Source organism: Mytilus californianus, unplaced genomic scaffold, assembly GCF_021869535.1.
Source record: "Mytilus californianus isolate M0D057914Y unplaced genomic scaffold, xbMytCali1.0.p SCAF_4, whole genome shotgun sequence".
Classification (NCBI taxonomy): Eukaryota; Metazoa; Mollusca; class Bivalvia; order Mytilida; family Mytilidae; genus Mytilus; species Mytilus californianus.
In genome coordinates, this window is record NW_026262690.1 from 40,760,404 (window position 1) to 40,782,898 (window position 22,495).

Consider the following 22,495-nt stretch of genomic DNA (forward strand, 5'->3'; position numbering starts at 1 on the left):
GCTTTGTATTTAGGACTATCAACATAAAATCAATGGTTAGTAAAGAAGGCGAGACATTTCAGCGTGTGCACTCTTTTTACTCTTAAAATAATAACACAGGATAACGACACTAACAAAAAAATTGAAAATTATCTTGAAAATCACAGGAATTTAATGACATACAACACGATACCAGAAACTTAATTTTTAAGTGATTTTGAGGTGATCAAAAAAGTGATAGAAAATTGCTATTTTTGCAAGAAATACGAACACCTGCCAGACACCACAAGGCTTGATATCGAATCTATAACACCATACAAACAATTGAAAATTGATAGACTAACCTAAAGTATGTCATAAAGTTCTATTGGAAATTATTTTTTGCTTTTTTTTATGCTTTCTTTGTAAAATTTACGAGAATGTTGTTGGAATTATTCTCGTCCGCCAGGTTTGTTGTAGTCGGAAACTTTTTTTCACCTACGCTTCGAAATTTGACACTTATTGACAACATTTTTGGTAGTTTTATTCTTTTATTTCTTAAATTGAAATATATTTTAAAAATAACTTTAACCATTCTACGTTCTGAGTTGTAAAAACATGCATATTGCACTCTTGATTGCGATAGTCTAAAAATAGAAATTTAGGTATCCTTAAGGATAATTTCGGCATCTACACCGATGTGCCAAAAGGATCATTTCAGCATGCGTGAGGGTGCCAAAAGGATAACTTCGGTATGAAAGGGTTAAAGAAAGTCCAATATTAACTGCATTTTATTTGTGTAGGATGTATTTAATTAGATTCACAATTAACTTTTTTAAAGCTCTTAGTTGATAAAATGATTTATAAATACATACAGATTACATTTTGAATATTGTAAAGATGCAGCAGTAGTTACTTTAATACATTTATTAAAATAACTGACATATTGCAGCAATTGACCAAGAACCCTGAGGATTATCCAGATAAGAAGAGCCTTCCACACGTACAGGTAGCTATGAGGTTCAACAGTAAAGGTGGTAGGAAGATGAAGGCAGGCGATACTGTAGCATATGTGGTCTGTGAGGTATGTTTATTTTATTGTATGGTGATACTGTAGCATATGTAGTCTGTGAGGTATGTTTATTTTATTGTATGGTGATACTGTAGCATATGTGGTCTGTGAGGTATGTTTATTTTATTGTATGGTGATACTGTAGCATATGTGGTCTGTGAGGTATGTTTATTTTATTGTATGGTGATACTGTAGCATATGTGGTCTGTGAGGTATGTTTATTTTATTGTATGGTGATACTGTAGCATATGTGGTCTGTGAGGTATGTTTATTTTATTGTATGGTGATACTGTAGCATATGTAGTCTGTGAGGTATGTTTATTTTATTGTATGGTGATACTGTAGCATATGTAGTCTGTGAGGTATGTTTATTTTATTGTATGGTGATACTGTAGCATATGTGGTCTGTGAGGTATGTTTATTTTATTGTATGGTGATACTGTAGCATATGTAGTCTGTGAGGTATGTTTATTTTATTGTATGGTGATACTGTAGCATATGTAGTCTATGAGGAATGTTTATTTTATTGTATGGTGATACTGTAGCATATGTGGTCTGTGAGGTATGTTTATTTTATCGTATGAAACAATCAAAATACATTCCTGTTATGGTATAAGAGTACTAAAATCAATTTAAGTTAGTAAGACTGACATGGTTCTAGTACTGTTAAATGAGTGCTTTAAACAAATCTATAAGAATCAATGAACATACTGGGAGGCCAGTAAATTGATCATTTAACTAAACAGCCATCCCATAAAAAGATTATTGCAATTTTTTCAGGAACTACAAATCAGAGTTTTCTGAATGTTTGCTTAAACTAGAGTAAATAAAAACTATCATGTGCTAGATATGTTTTCTTTTCGTCAATAATCATATCTTACCATCAACCATCATTAACATATCAATATATTTGTTTTAGACTTTATTATATGGTTTGTAAACATTAGTAGTAAAACACTGCACTAAAGATGTCATCAAAAATTGTACATTTAAATAAAAATATCTCATAAAACCTTTTGAATTTAGAAACTGCTTACAGCTTATGAAAATTCATCAAAATTGTCATTTACTGTCTAAACTTTAATTAACCTTTTCCCTAATTGGTTGATCATTTTCAGGATGGATCAACTTTACCAGCTTCACAGAGAGCATATCATCCTGATGAACTGGCTAAAAGTGAGACACTTAAAATAGGTAAGGAAGTTATAATGAATAAATTCATAGTTTCAAAGTTGGAGGTCAAAAGTCAAAATTATATGTTTGTATTATGGAGAAAGCTTACAGGCAGTTTGAAAAAAAAATATACTGTAATGCTTTGAAATTCGTAAAGATTATAAAAATATGCTGGGAAACTTTGCCTATAGATTTTAATCAGTCTAGGAATCTTGATCACAAGTTCATGTAGGGATTTTGTGTCATGAAAACAAAGGCATTATAATTATATAAGTAAAATACATTTAAAACTATTAAGGGAACCATAGGGAATTTTCTAGATTACTTTAATTTCTTTCATTTAAACATTTAAAATATACGTTGATGACAATTCGTGTTGCTCAGTCTTTAGTTTTCTATGTTGTGTTTTGTATACTGTTTGTCTTTTGGTCTTTTTCTTTTTTTGACATGTCATTGCCAGTTTATTTTCGACTTGTGAGTTTGAATGTCCCTTTGGTATCTTTTGCCTCTCTTTTTCTTGTAGATACCAAATATTACCTTTCAAATCAAGTGCATCCTGTGATAGCAAGATTGTGTGATCCAATAGATGGAACTGATGCTGCACACTTGGCTGAATGTCTAGGTTAGTGAATAGGCAGTTCTGATGAGTAACCTTTATCTTTTAACGACAAAATGTAGAAAATATTATAAAAAGAACTATAGTGAATCCCACTTCATACATTCCACTCAGAATCAATCACCAAATTTATGAAACCAAGCGCATCTTGGATATGAATAAATTTGTATATTAAAGACTATTCACAAATATACTTTGTATTTGTTTAATATGTCCTGCATTTCGTGTTTTAATATTCCAAATGTTATCAAATTTGCAGTTCTGAGGCATTCGTGAGCATTTATAATTAGATTAATCAAACAGAAAGCTGACAAATTGTCAGAAGCTCATGTTTTAAACATAAAGCTGTGATAATGTGAATTATAGGTCAATAAAAAAGTACCCAGTAGCCTAAAGTGGTCAAATTTTACATTCGTAGAAGAAAATAGAATGCTAAAATAGGAGTATTTTATTGTGATTTGTGGTACATGTGGGAACCAGAAATTAGGCAATATAGAAATACATCCGGTTCTCATATATTTCTGTGTTAAGAAAAGTCAACCCAAGGCCTGTATTTTTATGAACTTGATAATGAATTATGAATTGCTTGTTTGAATTTCCCAAACTGTTGTGCAAATGGTATTGTTACAGGGTCGTATCTTGGATTAAGTAAATAACAAACTCTGTTCTGTAGGGTTCGGATGATTTAATACCAGTAATAGAAAATAAACTCTGAAATAACAATATCACAATTATAATTAACAGTTCTATTTTATAAAACACAAGTATCTTAAATTACACATTATCACATATGGTAATAGTAAAATACAATGCTCTTAATTACTGTGTACTATACTACTCTGTACTAATTCAATAATAAATACATTCAGTAAATTGATGTCACGTGTACTTTTATTTCTCATTGTGATATACTACACAAGAATGTAACCCTTGATCATAAATAGTGTACTATATAATGTTTACTGGTAAACTATGTGTACGGTACAAAACTAAAGTTAAAACTGCACATATAACAATAAACTAATCGGAACATAATATATTATTTGTTCTTTACATACTATTACATTACAACAATCATTAAGTTGCAAATACTATTTTTATAAAGACTAATTAAGCCAATATCTTAAATATGCTTAAAACCACATATTTAAACGGAAATAATCCATAACGTTCTGTTTACAACATTACATAATTAAAATAGATTGACTCTTACCACTTGTGGAGTGAGTTTTACTGGTAAGGAGTAGGCACAGTTCACAAGTAATACTCTGTATATAACTACATCAATGGAGTCCTAAAACCAAAATGTAATCATAAACATTCGGACTCGTAAAATATTAAAATATACAATATGACAAAATAACTCAAGTTCATTCATAGTTATACTTCTATCATTACATTGTATAATATAAGTGTACTAATAAATATCAACATTAACACTTTTCCTTATTTTGTTTAATATGCCGCCATTTATGAAATATCAATTATCTGTGTCAATAATCAAATAGCTGCGCAAATTATCTTGTTCTATATTCTATCGTGACAAATTAACGGTAGATAATAAAATATATGTAGCACGAAGCTAAATAAAATATTCTCGGGTACATCTATCATACTAATGTAATAATCAAACTTTACGAGGAGAACGAAGTCATACAATAGAAACTTTGCTAACTTTTATCATTTACATGTGAAAATATAACTTATATAATAAAGAAAATAACTTACATTAATCAGATATATGTTATGTCCACAATGAATGAAAATAATAATATACAGGTAATATAACTCGGGACACACAATATCATGTGGCTGTCATTTCAAGTTCCCGTTCAAATCTACCTGGTCAATACAAAATATAAATTGACCGCGAAATCACAATGACCAATCAGATACGCAATTTTAACTAAGAACCTTTTGAATATTCATGAACTAAATATAAAAAGTAAAGTGTAGATTTGGAATTAAATAATAATATTCCTTCATCAAAATTCAAGAGTTAAACTTTTATAATAAATACAATCAATTTAAAGTACGTTATAAAGATATTTTTACTGTTATTCAATAGGCGTAAAAATGACACTACTACATTCTCCCCTCTGTTGAAGAAAATGACTTCCATGTCATTGTGTCTTTCTCCCCTCTTTTATGAACTTGTCGTCCTCGTCAAGCGTTTTCCATAATCAACTGTTCTCAATAATCTTGATGATAGCCCTAGATAGTTCAATCTCTAGACCTCTAAATCGTCCTGTTTCTGCCTGACTTTCCAACCAATGTACTTTTTCCAACCAATCTGGTTTAGTGGTTGCCTGCTTTGCTGTAGTTACATAATCTTGCAGGTACTTCGGTGGTTGCCGGTTTCTCTGAGGTCTAGCTAGTGTGGTAGTTTCTGGTATGTGACGTGGTGGTGTAGGTAAGAATCTACGTCTTCTTTCTCTAACTGGTTGTACTGTTGGAGTTTCATCATCTGTGGGTTCATCTGCCATTTCATCTAGAGATGGATCCTCCGTCAACCCACTGCCATTATTTGATTCTAAAGCGTCAGCTTCAATATTCTGACCAGTCGCTGCAGGTTCAACATCCTCTGTTCCAGGGGTAGGTTCTTCAGCATTTCCTATGTCTGAAGGTAAAGCGTCCTCTACTAAACCGTTAACCTGGCTACTACCAACGGCATCATGATCGTCACCCGTGTCGCTGATAGTTACATCATCTATCCCAGGTCTTTCTACCATATTTGCTTCACTGTCAGTGTTGCTAGGTGTACTCCTTCCTGTCTCTATTATCCAATACTCCTGCTCCGACTCCTCATCTGATTCCAATGCAGTCATCTTTTCAATGCTGTCCCCAACAGACTTCGTCGGTGGTCGTCCAGACTTCTTCGGTTTACGCTTCTGTCTAGGTGCAGGAGTTATCTCAGATTCATTAGTCTTTGGCAGAAGTCCAATTGGAAGTAGAAGATTTCGATGAAGTGTCTTCTTTCTTCCAGTTCCGTTTTCTTTCTGGACCACATACACAGGTATCTCTTTGTTAGGCTGATTAACAATCTGGTATGGATCTTCTTCCCACTTGTCAGCTAGCTTATGTTTACCGTCGAAGGCCAAGATCTTTACTAGGACTCTGTCGCCGGTTTGTAAGATGGCTGATCTAGCTTTCATGTTATAGTTGTATTTCTGTCTGTCTTTCCCTATTTTCGAGTGTTTTGTTGCCAACTCGTATGCCTCTTTCAATCTTTTCTGTACGGTTTCAATGTACTTTGTCACTGGTTGCTTTTGTTCATTATCAGGAAGGTTGAAAGCGATGTCTATCGGTAATCTTGGTTCTCTACCAAACATAAGGAAGTAAGGTGAGTATCTTGTAGTTGTCTGTCTGGTGCAGTTGTAAGCGTGAACCAATCCAGCTATGTGTGCTTTCCAGTCTTTCTTCTGCGTTGTTTCCAGTGTACCCAACATACTCAGCAATGTTCGATTAAAACGCTCTGTATTTCCGTTGCCCATAGGATGGTACGGTGTAGTACGTGATTTCTGCATGCCTGTGATGTTACATAGTTCTTTAATGATATTTGATTCAAAGTTGGCACCTTGGTCGCTGTGAATTCGTTTTGGCAAGCCGTAATGTACTACAAAGTGGTTGAAAAAGGCTTCGGCGGTAGTCTTTGCTGTTTGATTTTTCGTTGGAATTGCCAAGGCATACCGGGTAAAGTGATCGGTAATGACAAGAACATTTTCAAAACCTCCTTTGGATCTTTCCAGTGACAAATAATCCATGCATACTAGTTCAAGTGGTTGGTATGTTTCAATGCTAACTAGTGGTGCCCTTTCATTAGTTGGTGTTTTCCGTCTTATGCATCTGTTACATTGCGTAATCCACTGATCTACATCTCTTGTCATCCCATACCATACAAATCTATCTCTTATAAGTGACAGTGTTTTATCTCGTCCTTGGTGGCCCATGTCAAGTATAGATGGTGAAGCTAGTGCTGTTTTAAGTGTTTGGAAAGCCTTTTCTTGAAGATGTCCCCAAATCCATTATTGACTGTTTGGATCTCGGAGTCGTGGCTTGTGTTTCTTTGATGAACTTTTCGGTGGAGGCATTAGATCGGTGAGTGGTCTTGCTATTTTCGAAAAATCTTTGACGAACTTCCGGTAGTATCCTACAAAGCCAAGGAAGCGACGGATTTCTTCTGGTGTTGTTGGACGTGGCCAGTTGGTTACCTTGTCTATCTTTGCAGGATCTGGTTGTATGCCATCTTTGGAGACGATGTGACCAATATATTTAACTTTCTCTTGAAGGAATGAGCATTTCTTTGGAGATAATTTAAGTCCGCTTTCTCTTAGCCTCTGCAGTACTTTCTCTAATCTGACCAGATGTTCCTCGTAAGTATCGGAGAATATTATAAGATCATCCAGATAAATGAAGCAGATATCAAGATGGAGGTCTCCTAGGATCTCTTCCATTAACCTCTGATATGTCGCTGGGCTGTTGACTAATCCAAACGGCAAGCGGTTGAATTCGTAAAAGCCTAGTGGACCGACAGTGAAAGCAGTTCTCTGCTTGTGGGACTCTTCTACCTCTACCTGATGGTACCCGCTCTTCATATCAAGTACTGTATATAGCGTGTTACCTCCTAGAGCGTCTAGTATCTCTTCGCTGCGTGGCAAAGCGTAAGAATCCTTCACGGACCTTTGATTAAGTTGTCTGTAATCAATACACATTCTGAGTTTCCCATCCTTCTTTCGACAAAGCACTACATTAGATGACCAAGGTGAGTGTGAGCGTCGTATTATGCCAGCTGTGAGTAGTTGTTGTAGATGTGTACGAACTTCATCAAACATGGCTGGTGGTATACGCCTATGTCTCTGCTTGAACGGTGTATCATCAGTGAGATCAATTCTATGACGAACTGCATCTGTGTGACCAATGTCTGTGTCTGACATACTAAATACATCTCTATACTGTCTAAGTAGTTGTTTGCCTTTTTCTAACTGTTCATTGCTCAATAAGTCCGTTGGTAAGTTGACATCGTTCAATACATCATAATCTGTATTATCTTCTGTATCTATATCAGCAATTGAGACTGGTTGCAGTTCACAAAGGATAGCGTTAGGTGAAACTGTTATGGTTCTCGCTGTTACATTACTGATATGTACAGGTACTAATCTGTTATCTCTGTATTCGTAGTTGACAAGTGTTGGAGCTATGTCTAAGTCTATAGGTACTGCTGCCTTATGTGTTGGTTGAAGTATTCCACATACAGGGTGGTACGGCAACTCATGGTCCATATAACCTTGAAGCATGACATCTTTATTCGGTGGGATGCAAACAGTCTTTCCTTCTGCGCATTTAATCAATGCTAATCTGTTGTTTCTCTTGTTGAGTTCTTTCTCTCTGAGTAAAAGGCATCGAAACGTCATATACCATGGAGTGATCAAGTTGGCGTTTTGTAAAAATCGATGACCAAAGCGTTGTTTCACATCATCCATTGCTCTATTCAATACGTTGGTACCAAGTAGCAAAGGTACAGTCTTGTTGTAGGTGCTATCAGGGACTACTAGTAGTAAGCAATGTTGTGGTATATCTGATGGTGATGCTCCAGGTAATTCTAAATCGACAGTGATGTAACCATGATACAGTAAGTTCTCTCCATCAGCACATTCTATGTTTAGAATACGGTTAAGTGTCTGTATAGCATGATCAGGTAAGTATTTTCGATGAAATGATTCGCTGACAGTGCTAACTGTGGAACCTGTATCTAATAATGCTGTAACTTGAATACCATTTATCTTAACAGTTACTTCATTGGTGCTGCCTAGTAGTTGGTCAGTGACATCACGTGTTGACTGTTGCTGTTGGTATGCATATGTTCTATCTTCCGCGTTGATCTGCTGGAAGTTATAAGCTTGTCGTGAATGGTCTAATCGTATACGGCAACCAATGGCTATGTGATGAAGTCCTCCGCATCGATAACATACGATAGGATCTCTTGTTCGTGGAATAGGAGTCGACGCAGGCGAGTAGTTTTGGTTGGCTTGGTTGTCAAAGTCGTTGTCCCAGTAGGGTCGCTGTCTACGTCTACGACGATGGCGTTTCTTCTTTGGACCATACTGTTCCATGACCGATTGGAAGAATGTAGTAGCCCAACTTACTTAATAAATGCCAACAACAAAACCGAAAATGAAAAAAAAAATACTTTCACTTCCAAAAACCTATGTCTATAAAAGGTGTTTCAAAACAAAAATGTGATAATACAACTATTAACTACCTAACCACCACACTAGAGTATCATAATTACAATAAATCAAAATGGTAAATTTTAATCAATAACCAATACTCAATTCTACAATAACTAAAATACACACAAATTATATCAAATACACATGGATGTGCATTGATAAATAAGTACTACCAAATATTAAAATGATTGAATATATATCATATGCAAATGAGTGAACCTCAATCAGAGTATATTGTAATTGAATAAATTCAAATATTTCAACAGTCACATGTTTAGAATCTATCTAATCAAACTATAGATTGTTTCAAACTCTGTCTAATTTCAACACAGAGTAAAGGTACTATATACTATAACTGTATACGATAGTGTTGCTTTCTGTATATGAAAAAAAATGTACTTTTAATGTGTAAAAATAAAAGTCAATAAATTCTACAAGTACATCTGTACTCTCATATAAACAATCAATCACCAAGTGATGCTAATTTTCAATGAAAAAAAAAAATTTTCAATGTGTTTAAGTGTGAAAAGGTCAATATGTAGGACGCTAAAAAAAAAATCAAAGTCCAAAAGTGTATGTATGAATGAACAATGTCAATGTGTAAAAATGTTTAAGTGTAACTAAGTTTAAGTTGAACGGTGGTATACCAATAACACTACATGTATGTATGCTATCTATCTATCAACGTGTGTTGCTGTAATAAGTAAGTGTTGGTGTTGCAATGCGATATAGTAATCGACCAATATATGATATCTAATTAAAGTATCCTTTAAGTAAACAAATTAAAGTATGTGTAAAATTTTTTTTTTTTAAAGTGTGTAAGCAAACTATTTCAGTATACAATTATAATATATATATAAGTAAAAAGCCTACCTTATAAAGCTAAGTTACTTTTCCAATTCCAATCACAATAATATGAATTAATTATAACAACAAAAGTTCTATTTTCAATTAAGAAAATCAAAAAGTCTAAGTTACTGAAAGTAACTTTCGGTTTCACAAATCTTCATAACTGGAAAACGGTATAAAATGTTAATGTAAATAAACACATGTGGACATCAACGGATGTAAACACTGGCACGTGCATCTTCGGACATCTGCTCATGGTTGGTAAACAAACACATCACGAGGTCTCATCTGTCGTCTGCTTCGGTTGTCACTAAACACACACACTGGTACCGTAATCTGACTGTGCCATCAATCCATAAACTACGTTGGGCGCCATTTTGTAACAGGGTCGTATCTTGGATTAAGTAAATAACAAACTCTGTTCTGTAGGGTTCGGATGATTTAATACCAGTAATAGAAAATAAACTCTGAAATAACAATATCACAATTATGATTAACAGTTCTATTTTATAAAACACAAGTATCTTAAATTACACATTATCACATATGGTAATAGTAAAATACAATGCTATTAATTACTGTGTACTATACTACTCTGTACTAATTCAATAATAAATACATTCAGTAAATTGATGTCACGTGTACTTTTATTTCTCATTGTGATATACTACACAAGAATGTAACCCTTGATCATAAATAGTGTACTATATAATGTTTACTGGTAAACTATGTGTACGGTACAAAACTAAAGTTAAAACTGCACATATAACAATAAACTAATCGGAACATAATATATTATTTGTTCTTTACATACTATTACATTACAACAATCATTAAGTTGCAAATACTATTTTTATAAAGACTAATTAAGCCAATATCTTAAATATGCTTAAAACCGCATATTTAAACGGAAATAATCCATAACGTTCTGTTTACAACATTACATAATTAAAATAGATTGACTCTTGTGGAGTGAGTTTTACTGGTAAGGAGTAGGCACAGTTCACAAGTAATACTCTGTATATAACTACATCAATGGAGTCCTAAAACCAAAATGTAATCATAAACATTCGGACTTGTAAAATATTAAAATATACAATATGACAAAATAACTCAAGTTCATTCATAGTTATACTTCTATCATTACATTGTATAATATAAGTGTACTAATAAATATCAACATTAACACTTTTCCTTATTTTGTTTAATATGCCGCCATTTATGAAATATCAATTATCTGTGTCAATAATCAAATAGCTGCGCAAATTATCTTGTTCTATATTCTATCGTGACAAATTAACGGTAGATAATAAAATATATGTAGCACGAAGCTAAATAAAATATTCTCGGGTACATCTATCATACTAATGTAATAATCAAACTTTACGAGGAGAACGAAGTCATACAATAGAAACTTTGCTAACTTTTATCATTTACATGTGAAAATATAACTTATATAATAAAGAAAATAACTTGCATTAATCAGATATATGTTATGTCCACAATGAATGAAAATAATAATATACAGGTAATATAACTCGGGACACACAATATCATGTGGCTGTCATTTCAAGTTCCCGTTCAAATCTACCTGGTCAATACAAAATATAAATTGACCGCGAAATCACAATGACCAATCAGATACGCAATTTTAACTAAGAACCTTTTGAATATTCATGAACTAAATATAAAAAGTAAAGTGTAGATTTGGAATTAAATAATAATATTCCTTCATCAAAATTCAAGAGTTAAACTTTTATAATAAATACAATCAATTTAAAGTACGTTATAAAGATATTTTTACTGTTATTCAATAGGCGTAAAAATGACACTACTACAGTATTATTAACTTAAATGTGTTTGATTTCTAATGTGAATGTTGATGTGCTCACCTCTCCCTTTCTTAAACTGTGTTTTGCATTCTAAAAATGTTGTTCTTAATTTTTATGTAAGCTTAAAGATCCTTAGCAACTCATGGTGCTTGACTATATAATATCATTCATAAGGAAATATTTTTTTCTCTCAAAAAAGTTGAAATAATTAAGGAATGACTGTAATATTTTTATGCCCCCGCCGTAGCGGAGGGGGCATTAAGTTTTACCCTTGTCCGTCTGTACGTATGTCCCAAAATTGGTTTCCGTTCTCTAACTTTAGTTTGCCTCAATCAAATGTTATGAAACTTATACACAATGCTTATTACCTCAAAACACAGATCAAGTTTGAATTTTGGTGTCGTCACTTTTACCGTTCTAGAGTTATGCCCCTTTACAAATGGAAAAATTGCCGAATTTTTCATTTCCGTTCTCTAATTTTAGTTTGCCTCAACCAAATGTTATGAAACTTATACACAATGCTTATTACCACAAAACACAGATCAAGTTTGAGTTTTGGTGGCATCACTTAAACCGTTCTAGAGTTATGCCTCTTTATAAATGGAAAAATTGCAAAATTTTTATTTTCTTCTAAATATCAAGTAATTTTTATTAAAATTGGAGTTCCTTTGTCCATGATTATAATTGAATCAACTACATTCAATGCTTTATACAATGCAATGTTTAATTTTGACTTCCACTGATTATTTCTGTCTATGAAGAAATAACATAAAAAATGTGGTGCACACTGAATAACCCGCGTAGCAGGTTATTTTAAAGTGTGCACCACATTTTTTATGTTATTTCGAATAGACAGAAAAAATATTACAGTCATTTCTTATAATTTAATTCTAAATTCCATTTTAAACCGGAGTAAACAATGAAAAAACGTTGATGATGTCACGGTCACATGACAAAATTATGTCTATGAGCTGATAAACAAAACAACTTCAGCCAATCAGAAGATGCGTTACATCCAAAATTAAATTATTACAAGAATATTGTCAATTACAAGTTAATACTTTATTGCATCGTTTGAATAAATCAGAGCATCAGTATTACAGTTTAATGAGTTCTCTCAGAAAAATCAATTAGCTGAAAATGAGAGCATCAGTATTAACACATGAAGAAATGCCAGTTAATGAGTTCTCCAATGATCATTCAGGTTTAGATCCTAGTGGTTACAAACATGCAGCCAAACAAGAAGAGATGGATGACGATGATGCTTTGTTAGGTGGTGTGGAGATGTCCGATGAAGAGAAATATAAAGATTGTCACAGATTTAAATTTACGTGTCCTGGTCCTACTTGTGGCAGAGAAATTATATTTGATGGTGTTTTCACTGGTGCAGTAAGTTGACAAAATATTGTCATTCAGTAAAAATCTTTTTAGCTCACTGTTCCGAAGGAACTGTGAGCTTTTGCCATCACTTGGCGCCCGTCGTCGTCCGTCTGGTGTAAACTATTTCAAACATCTTCTCCTCTGAAAGTACTGAACAAATTCCAACCAAACTTAAGGTGAATGATGCTTAGGGTATCTAGAATAAAGTTTGTGTTTTATTTACTGTTTCGTCAAATAACATGGCCGCCATGGCTAAAAATAGAACGTAGGGGTAAAATGCAATTTTTGGCTTTTATCTCAAAAACCAAAGCATTTAGAGCAAATCTGATATGGTTTTTGGTTATTATCTTGAATATTATTAATGATAAAGATAAACTGTGAACTGCAAAAATGTTCAGCAAGGTAAGATCTACAAATAAGTTTACATGATCAAAATTGTCAATTGATCCCTTAAGGAGTTATTGCCCTTTAAAATCAATTTTTCACAATTTGTTCATTTAGTTTGCTTACTTTAAAAAATCTTCTCCTTTGAAACTGCTGAATCAATTTCAGCCAAACTTGGGCTGAATGAGTTTCAGAGAATCTAGTATAAATTTTGTATTGTATTTTCTTGTACGTCAAGAAACATAGTCACTATGGCTAAAATGAAACATAGGGGTAAAATGCATTTCTTTGATTTTGAAGAAAATATGACAGATACAAAGAACATTTCAATGGAAGTTTTAAGCCATTCATTGATATATATTGAAAAGCAAAAATAATCATTGATGAAAGATTAAAGCAAAAAATTACAGGTGTGAGATTCACAAAACATCTTGAGTAACTCAGCTTCTGAACATCTTATTTGGCAAAAATGATGCATTAACTTTAAATTATTTAAGGATAGAATGTTTCTAAAGAAATAATCAATTTTATGAGTATGTTTTAAAGTATGTTTAAAAAAATGTCAACAAGGTCTTGAGTTTTATCAAATATTTCTGAGTATTGAATGTTACTAACATAAATTCATAATTTATATATCTTAAAGTCTTTGGCAATTGTCAAAAAAGAGAACTTTACTTAATTTCATAATAACAGTTAATAATAATAGTTGTTTAGTGCAGTTTAGTTGACTTTGTGAGTACTAATGTGCTGACTTTTAATGAAATTGACATCCCTAGTTCAAATTATACAGTATATAAAGATGATTGCATTATTTAGATTTTATATTATCCAATAATTCATGTTCAAAATAATGAAGAATTTTATCTTGAAATTGATTCATAGTTTCTACATCATGCATTAAAATTTTGTAAAGTTTTCATATGTTTTCTTTCCAGGAGCAGTTTTTGGAATGTACATTGTCAAAGTGTCCCAACAAAGACTGTGAAGTGCAGCTAGCTGGAATTATTGATCAGCTTGTAAATCAACTTACCAATGATATCAGACAACATGTCCGCAGTTATTATCAGGTTAGAATTTACTATTGATATTTTAAAAATATGAGGTTTTATCGTGAGCCTTGTGATAATATTCCAGGATTTAAAAAAAAAATCAAAAGTTTTGAGGGATAAATAATATTATTTATTAGTTAATTGAGAGGTATGACTATTAAATAGAAATTGTAGAGTATATGTAAATGAGTAGGTAATCTATAAAAAAGCAGAAAAGATATCTAGTCAACATTAGTCTTCAATAATAGATGAGTATCCATACCATCTGTCAGGTTGTAAAAAGTGACCAATCAGCACCAAATTCTATTAAATAAAACAAATAATATTTCTTCTATTTAGCCTAATTAAATATAATTTATTAATGGTTACCAGACCATCAATTTTTATGGCCAAGCTATAGTAAGCAATGAGCCATATGTATGGCATTTCTTTCTATGGTGTTCTTTTATCCATTTTCTGGCTCCAGGTTTGAAATAATTAGAAATAATTCAAATCTTTTTCATCATGATTGAAATATGGATAACATTTGTAAAAATGTTTTATGTGAAACAAATTCAAAACATAGTTCCAAAGAATGACCTTGTAATTTAATGGTTCAGTTATTATAATATATATATAATACAGTTATGGCATTTTTTTACTTAAATTCTGTTTATTTTATTTTTGATGAAAATATTCCTAATTAAAAAGGTAAAGTTGGTTGATAATTTTAGTATTTGTTTATTTTTCTTGAAAACCATTTTTAACAGATCTATATGAAAACATACTATATTTCTTCAAATGAAGACCGTTCATTTCAGTTGGTATTCTACTTTATTTCTGCAACTATGAATCCTATAGATATGTGTTTTTGTCTTGTGTATCCTTAAGACATGAGGCAAATAGATGTCAACCTCTTTAATGTATGGAGGCTGTCCTTATAGTGCTGTTTAGGACTCTCTTGGATTCGAGTTGAGAGTTGCGAAAATTAATTAAGAATTTCAAATACATCTATTCATAACAATTTGTATTTTATTTTTTGTTCATAAACAAAAGAAAGCTAATGGAAAAAATTTGTCCAGTGCCAAGCTGTTTTAAGATGCAGATGATTTAAGTTTATGGCATATATATTGGTATTTTTGTATACCCCCACTCTAAGAGCAGGTTATATTGCTATCACCATTCATCCAACAAATATTTTGTCACACATTTTTACCAGAAACATACTTCCTGTTTACCTATTCTTTCAATTTTTCAATATGTTGAATGAATTAAATTTTTCCCATACTACTGTATAGAATGACAACATCTGGTCTGTAGCTTGAATCTTTCAGATACCTACTTCTTATTTCCTTTTACTATGATTTAAGAGGGGGTATTCTAAGTACGACTGCATGCACTAAACATTGCTGATTATTATTCAGGGTTGGATGAAATGTGAAGATACAGCCTGTGGAATGGTTACGAGAAAATTACCACTGACTTTTCAAAGAGGTCACCCTATCTGTTCAGCTTGCAATAAGGGTATTCTACATACACAGGTAAGATGTTCTGTAAACAGTATTACTGAAACAGATTTGTTTTTTAGTTTAATCTATCATGTATACAGTGTTAAAATGGTTGGTCTTTTTATACAACCGCAAAAATTTTGCGGTCATATATTGGTATGACTTTGGCGGCATCGTCGTCCGATACACAGCAGCATAGTGTATTGCACAAAAGCAAAAAAAAAAAGGGATAATTTTTATTTATTTTTTTTTGGGGGGGGGGGGGGGGTCAATTCGCACAGGCACAGTGTATTGCACAAAAGCAAAAAATTGAATATAAATTCAAATCATATAACCAATTCTAAGTTCTTTGACTACAGTTATTCTGTGTCAGAAACCTATTATATGTCAAATATTTAATTACAATCCTAATTCAGACGTATCAAGCGCGAATATTGTGTCCATTTTGGCCCCAACTGTTCAGGGTTGGACCTCTGCGGTCGTATCAAGTGGCGCCCGAAGAAGCAATTTATTACCGCTAGGCATAAGACTAGACATGTTCATAGCAATCAGAAACTAATTATATTTAATATGTGATAAATCTGTATCAACTTATGGTACAAAGAAAAAATTTGATAGAAATTATTAAGCTGTTGATCATTCTTAGTTTATAAATTATAGAATGAAGTCAATTTCCATTATTGATGCAAAGATTCATATTTACCAGTATTTTTTATTAATTTTAAAGACAACAGTAATCAGGGTTCACGCTAGCAGGCGACTAGGGCGAAAAAGTCACTTTCCAATCCGTCACTTCACTTTACCCGACCGTAAAAAGCAATATCTAGTCGCCCTGGTGTTCACAATGGTCGCTTTCAGTCACTTTTGTCATGGGCAATTTTCAATTTTTACCAAGTCAATGAATCAGCAATTTTTCATTTATAAGTAAAGAAGTTCAAAGACATAAACGATGTATTTCCTTATAAAAGAGGTGAAAGCATTGATTTTACATATTGGTTGTATGTTATTTCAAACAGACAACTTTATAAGAAGTATTTTCTTTCATTTCCAGTACTTGTTACTTGCGAGTGTACATCAAAACATTCTGATTTTCGACAAAATAAGTTTGTTACTTCATTAGAATGTGATGAAAATTGCCATTAGTTGATGTTTCATCTTTTATTGCATTAAAAGCGTCATATTTCTTTCCAAATCGCTTGTCAGACATCCTTTATTTTCGTAAATTTTTCTTGGTGCCCCATTGAAATATTTGTTCGAAACTATGGATTGGAGGCTGGATTCATAGGAAACGGAAAAGCTATGACCGAAATCCGTATACTTATGATAATAACTACGGAGGCACAAATGGCACAACTGACGGAAAAGTAATTTTAAAATGAGAAAAAATGGATTTCTTAAACATGATAAACAGAATAGTTTTTTAAATGAATTTTAATTGATATATGCTGGGACTAGTATACTTACTTTTCCTTTTTGATATAAACAAAAGTTCTTTTTAGTGCTAGATATTTAGTTGGTAGTTTCTTAAAAGAGGAAAAAATAATTGTTTAATTATAAATCAGTGGTTATTTAAGACATAAACTGAAACAACTGTTACTTAAATTGTATACTCGGGTATGAATTGAACAATATTAAAAAATGAAATAAATAGAATACATATGGCCCTTTATGTCATAGTAAAAACCTAAAACTGCAGCCCGAGCAAACAAGCACTTCTCTTTCAAGTATCACCACTTCTCCCAATCAGTTTCAAAAAGAGAAGTCACTTCTCCCTATGATTATGAAGTAGTGTGAGCCCTGAGTAATAATAAAAAAAAAAATTTGGTACAAAATAATAAAGTACAAAGTACATATAATAAATATTCAGAAGAGAATTAAAAAATAATGGTTGACTATGTATTATTTTTTTCCAGACTACAGATTCCTGGTTGTATACACAGCTTTGTTTCTATCAGCATGTATTTGATTATGAGAGAGCAAAGATGAAATTATCTGACAAAGAACAGTGTAAGTTATTAACATATTCTCAGCAAAGTCTTCATTAATCTGGTGACTAGCACATAAAGCATGCTGTCTATGAGTCTGAGAAACTGGGGTTTACCAAGCCCTTCAAATGTTTTGTGCAAAATAAAAAAAAATGGATATTTTTCTGACATTGAACTAATATTGTTTTTATACAGCAGCTAAAAATGGCTACATTTATAGTTATAAAAATGTTAACACAAAAATAAAACACATTTTCCATACCTAAACGAACCCCAAACTCTGAGGAAAAGTGATGTAAATATGAAATCCACATTGCAAGAAATATCACATTGTTGCTATATTGAGCAGATAAAGACATTAGGAAGTCTAGCTGCAGTATAAAAAGACGTTTAACCTTGTAAAAAAAAAAAAGAAAGACAATTTATGACTGATTTTATCTTATTGTTCTCTAACTACATCCTGTTTTCTGATACATGTGTATCTAACATGTAAATAAGAATAAGTTTGTTACATTTTTCTTAGTAGCTCTATGGTGTGTTTTTTGGAACTTTTGTTTATCCAATGTGATTTTTCTGTCAACGATTTTACGGTTAAAGTAGTTCCACATGCAGTACACTTTTAAGCGAATTGTTAGTTTTATATGTATATGTACCAGTTTACAGGAATCATAAAAATGCTGTGTTCTACTTTTTGTGGTCTAATAATGAAACTACCAATTGTTGTTATTTAATCTATTTTGAGATACTTAGATTTGTGGTTAGGTTACTGTTTCTCACTTTCTTATTAGAAATAACTGACTATGTAGATTGAACCATGCAGGCTACAAGAATATAATTATCATAACATTACAATGTTATTCTTAAGTTGTCTCCCTTTGATTATTCACAGAATACTATTTCTGTTCTCTTTAGTCAAATTACAGATATATCCCTAAACTTATTCTTGGATCCTAACAACATCAAGATAAGTGTATGTCAGTATTGGCTAGCATAAAACAAAACTTTTTTAAATTTTTTTCAGCAATGGCTAATACAAGACTAAAGGACTACAAAGAACATTATGACATCTTAAAGAATGTTACTACAAAATGGCTAAGAAAAAATGCTTATTCTGAGGTCAACTTGACGAAACTGTTTGATGGACTGTCAGTATTAAAAACAGATATCAAAATGGAATCGTGAAATTGTATCATGTTAACATTTCAAACTACCAAAATGAAATCTATTGTTTTTAATTTTAAATACTACCACCTCAGGTAATGGTCAGTTTGGTAAAGCACTTGGAACAGTAATCACATGTATAAAAGTGTCAGGCTAGTTGTCAATATAATGATGTACAAGAAATCTTTTCAGGTGCACTTCATTGAGTTGGTTAGAATCTAGGGAGAAGTATGCGAGTTTTACATACTTTAAATGCTTTGTCAAAATATTTTGTAAATTTTGAAAAATGAATCCATGAAACTTGCATTGAAATGTAGACTGTGATTAAGTCATTATTCAAGTGAAAATGCATATTCTGATGTAATTTATTTGTATACAGTAATTCTTATAAACTAAAACAGATCTTTAATGGTATACCCATTGCAGCAAAGGTCACAATAACTAAGAAGTTTACTCTACCAATTTTTTTCTCAATGTTGGATGTCGTTAAAATACTCTTGAAGTTATTTTTATCGTAGTTGCTACAGTGTTCCAGGACTTTTTTCACATATTTGACCAATTAGTCAAGTTTGCTTTGACCAAACCATTTGAAAGTTTTACCCAAAATTTGGATTTATAAAGACAAGATTTGATGATGACAGGTGTATAATATGCACAGGTGATGGTTGTTTAACATGATTGGGATAAACATCCAGTTGCTTATACTTCTAATTTGATAACTGGAATGAGAGGGCAAATTTTGAGATAATAATTGTTCTAGTTGTTAACTATATTATTATACAAATCCAGGTAGGAACACTAGAAAAAATTACCATTATCCAATTGGTTATTCAAGGAATAGCATATACCACAATGTCTATGTAGGAATAGGAAATACCACAATATTTCCTGTTTTATTGTTGAATGAATAGAAAATACCACAATGTGTTCTGTGTAGGTAGAGGAATAGAAATACAGTGTGTTCTGTTGGACTTTTATGAAATAGAAAATACCACAATGTGTTCTGTTTAGGTAGAGGAATAGAAATACAGTGTGTTCTGTTGGACTTTTATGAAATAGAAAATACCACAATGTGTTCTGTTAAATTGTTGTAGGAATAGAAAATACTTAAATGTGTTCTGTGTTGGTAAACATAAAGAAAATGCCATAATACCATAATGTGTTCCGTTCTAATGTTTAATCAGTCAATACAGTAGCCTTTTCAGTGATGTGTTTTGTTTTATTTGTTCGGTAATAGATAATATCACAATGTGTTCAGGGACTACTATGATATATATTAATTGTTAGGGAACAAATAAACTACCATTTATACTTGATATCGTCAGTGAAGAAAAGTATTGCTTGCTTTCTTTTGATTTGTTTGTTGGTCACTTTACCAGCATTGTATTTAAGGTACAAATACTTTCAGAAAAACTTTCTTGCTCTTGATAGTTGTATATTGTAAATATCATTTTCAAAATAATTATTCATGGATTGAAAGTATTGCCTACAGTTTATTGCTCAGGAAAGAAAAACTGCTTTGAATATTTGCTTTGTATTTTTATATGAAATTGTGTTTTCAAATCATTATTATTCAGGAACTTCCACAATGTGTTCAGTTTTTGTTATTCCATATTTTTGACATATTGTATTTTTATTACATAAAAAGATGCAGAATCCTACAAAATAGTACAATTGTTTGAAAAAGGGTCTTTTCTTTTAGGTTTATTATTTTTACCAAATTATCACTTAAATAAAATAAAATGTGTTGTTAAATAAGGTAAAGTCTGGATGTACAATTAAGCTTGAGAGAATACAAGAATAAATCTAGCAGCTAATCTGAGGCAGAAACAGCTGATTTGTGGATTGAAATTGTGTATTGAGTGGTTAAATTCAGTATGAATGGCCTTATTTAGTTTTAAATACAGGTAAGGCTTGACATGTGAACCCCTTCACTTTTTTTTCAGTTATGATTTAAAAGGGATATTTTTGATGAATTTAAGCGCTCTGGAGGGAAAATTTTAAGTTCAATAAAAGTTTTACCTATGTCCTTTAATATAACACTTTCATTCTATTTTTCTGTTCTTGTTTATATTTAGCTGATCTTTGCATGCAGATATATATTACTTGGGTACATATAGAGTTTTTGTTTGATTTTGAATATAATTTGTTTTAGATTTATGGGCTTTTTATATACAAAATAAAATGAAAATTGGGCTATTCTAGTACTTTTTTCTTTCCATGTTTTCAAATATTGAACTGATTTTTGGGGGTAATGTAGGGTAGTTGAATTTGTGAATTGCATACTATACTTGCTTTCATTTTGGTTGACCTACTCAATTTTAGTACATTTTGGAAATTTAGTGAACTTTTTGCAATCTTGTGGTTTACTTTTATAATTATGGCAGCACACAAACTAAAATTCATATTTTTGATAATTATTAAACTGTAGATATTTAAAATTTCTATTTATGTTTGTGTAAATTGTTCTATATTTGTCTTTATACAATATAAAATTGTCAAAATTACTTATAGATCTGTATTTTTAGATGCAATAAATATAATTAAAATTGCACTTTTAACGTTTTATAATATTATATGGCCACACCAGTTTGATTTCTATTTCTTTGTATTTTTCTGCTCTTGTTTTAATAAATGTTTTAGATAAAAAAAAAAAAATTTTTTACCCCTTCCACAATTTTTATGTCCACATGCCACCAAGAATTTGATTTTGCCTTGATTTTTTTTTCCACATAAAAACGTGACATGCACACATTTTTCAAATAAAAATGTGACCAAAAAGTGAAATGCTGGTGTGTCAGCTCATTTCTGTGGAAAGATTGCTCATTGTAGTGGACAGGCAATGATCTAATGTGCTTCCAGTTTAACATTTTGAAGACCTGATCCACTAAGCAAAAAACTGAAATCTTGAAAAGTTTCGTTGGATGATCATATACACACATTTTGACCACAGCCATAAACATCACTGATCCTTGTTTCCAGGGGCATAAGCCTAGCTGTCTGGGAGGAATTGAATTATAAAATTTTCCTGACCGTAACCTATCAAATCATAGAAGTATTTGATTCTGATGAAACCTTATAACCCTCTGGAATACAAGAAGAACTTTTTGTCTTGTTAGTTGGAATTCAAAAGGTACTACCATGACCAGTGATGACATGCTTGTCATAATAGGGTGATGTCATCAGTTCAACCATTATCAAGCTAAAGACTTTAGAATTTGCTGCTTTTAGGAGTAAAAGGAAAGATTTAGAATACTGTTTATGAATGGGGTGACGGGCCTTTCTATAAAAAATTGAAATACATTGGGAGCTTGCAAGA

At 31.9% G+C, this 22,495-nt stretch overlaps 1 protein-coding gene across 2 annotated transcripts in view; it reads left to right on the forward strand.

The window, feature by feature from the left end:
* LOC127738037 (DNA polymerase alpha catalytic subunit-like) overlaps window positions 1-21,737 on the forward strand; it is an 83,616-nt gene extending 61,879 nt beyond the window's left edge. The window contains exons 32-40 of one of the 2 annotated variants that reach the window (XR_007999919.1): window positions 911-1,042; window positions 2,149-2,224; window positions 2,727-2,825; window positions 12,935-13,119; window positions 14,430-14,561; window positions 15,947-16,063; window positions 17,944-18,037; window positions 19,037-20,113; window positions 20,188-21,737. Coding sequence is in view for 1 of the 2 variants with exons in the window: in XM_052249098.1 (XP_052105058.1) it covers window positions 911-1,042; window positions 2,149-2,224; window positions 2,727-2,825; window positions 12,935-13,119; window positions 14,430-14,561; window positions 15,947-16,063; window positions 17,944-18,037; window positions 19,037-19,197 (996 nt within the window). In the remaining variant the exon portion in view is untranslated. Of the gene's footprint in view, window positions 1-910; window positions 1,043-2,148; window positions 2,225-2,726; window positions 2,826-12,934; window positions 13,120-14,429; window positions 14,562-15,946; window positions 16,064-17,943; window positions 18,038-19,036 lie in introns of both variants that reach the window. The other variant, XM_052249098.1, reaches the window with a different exon arrangement.
* The last annotated feature ends 758 nt before the right edge of the window (window positions 21,738-22,495 follow it).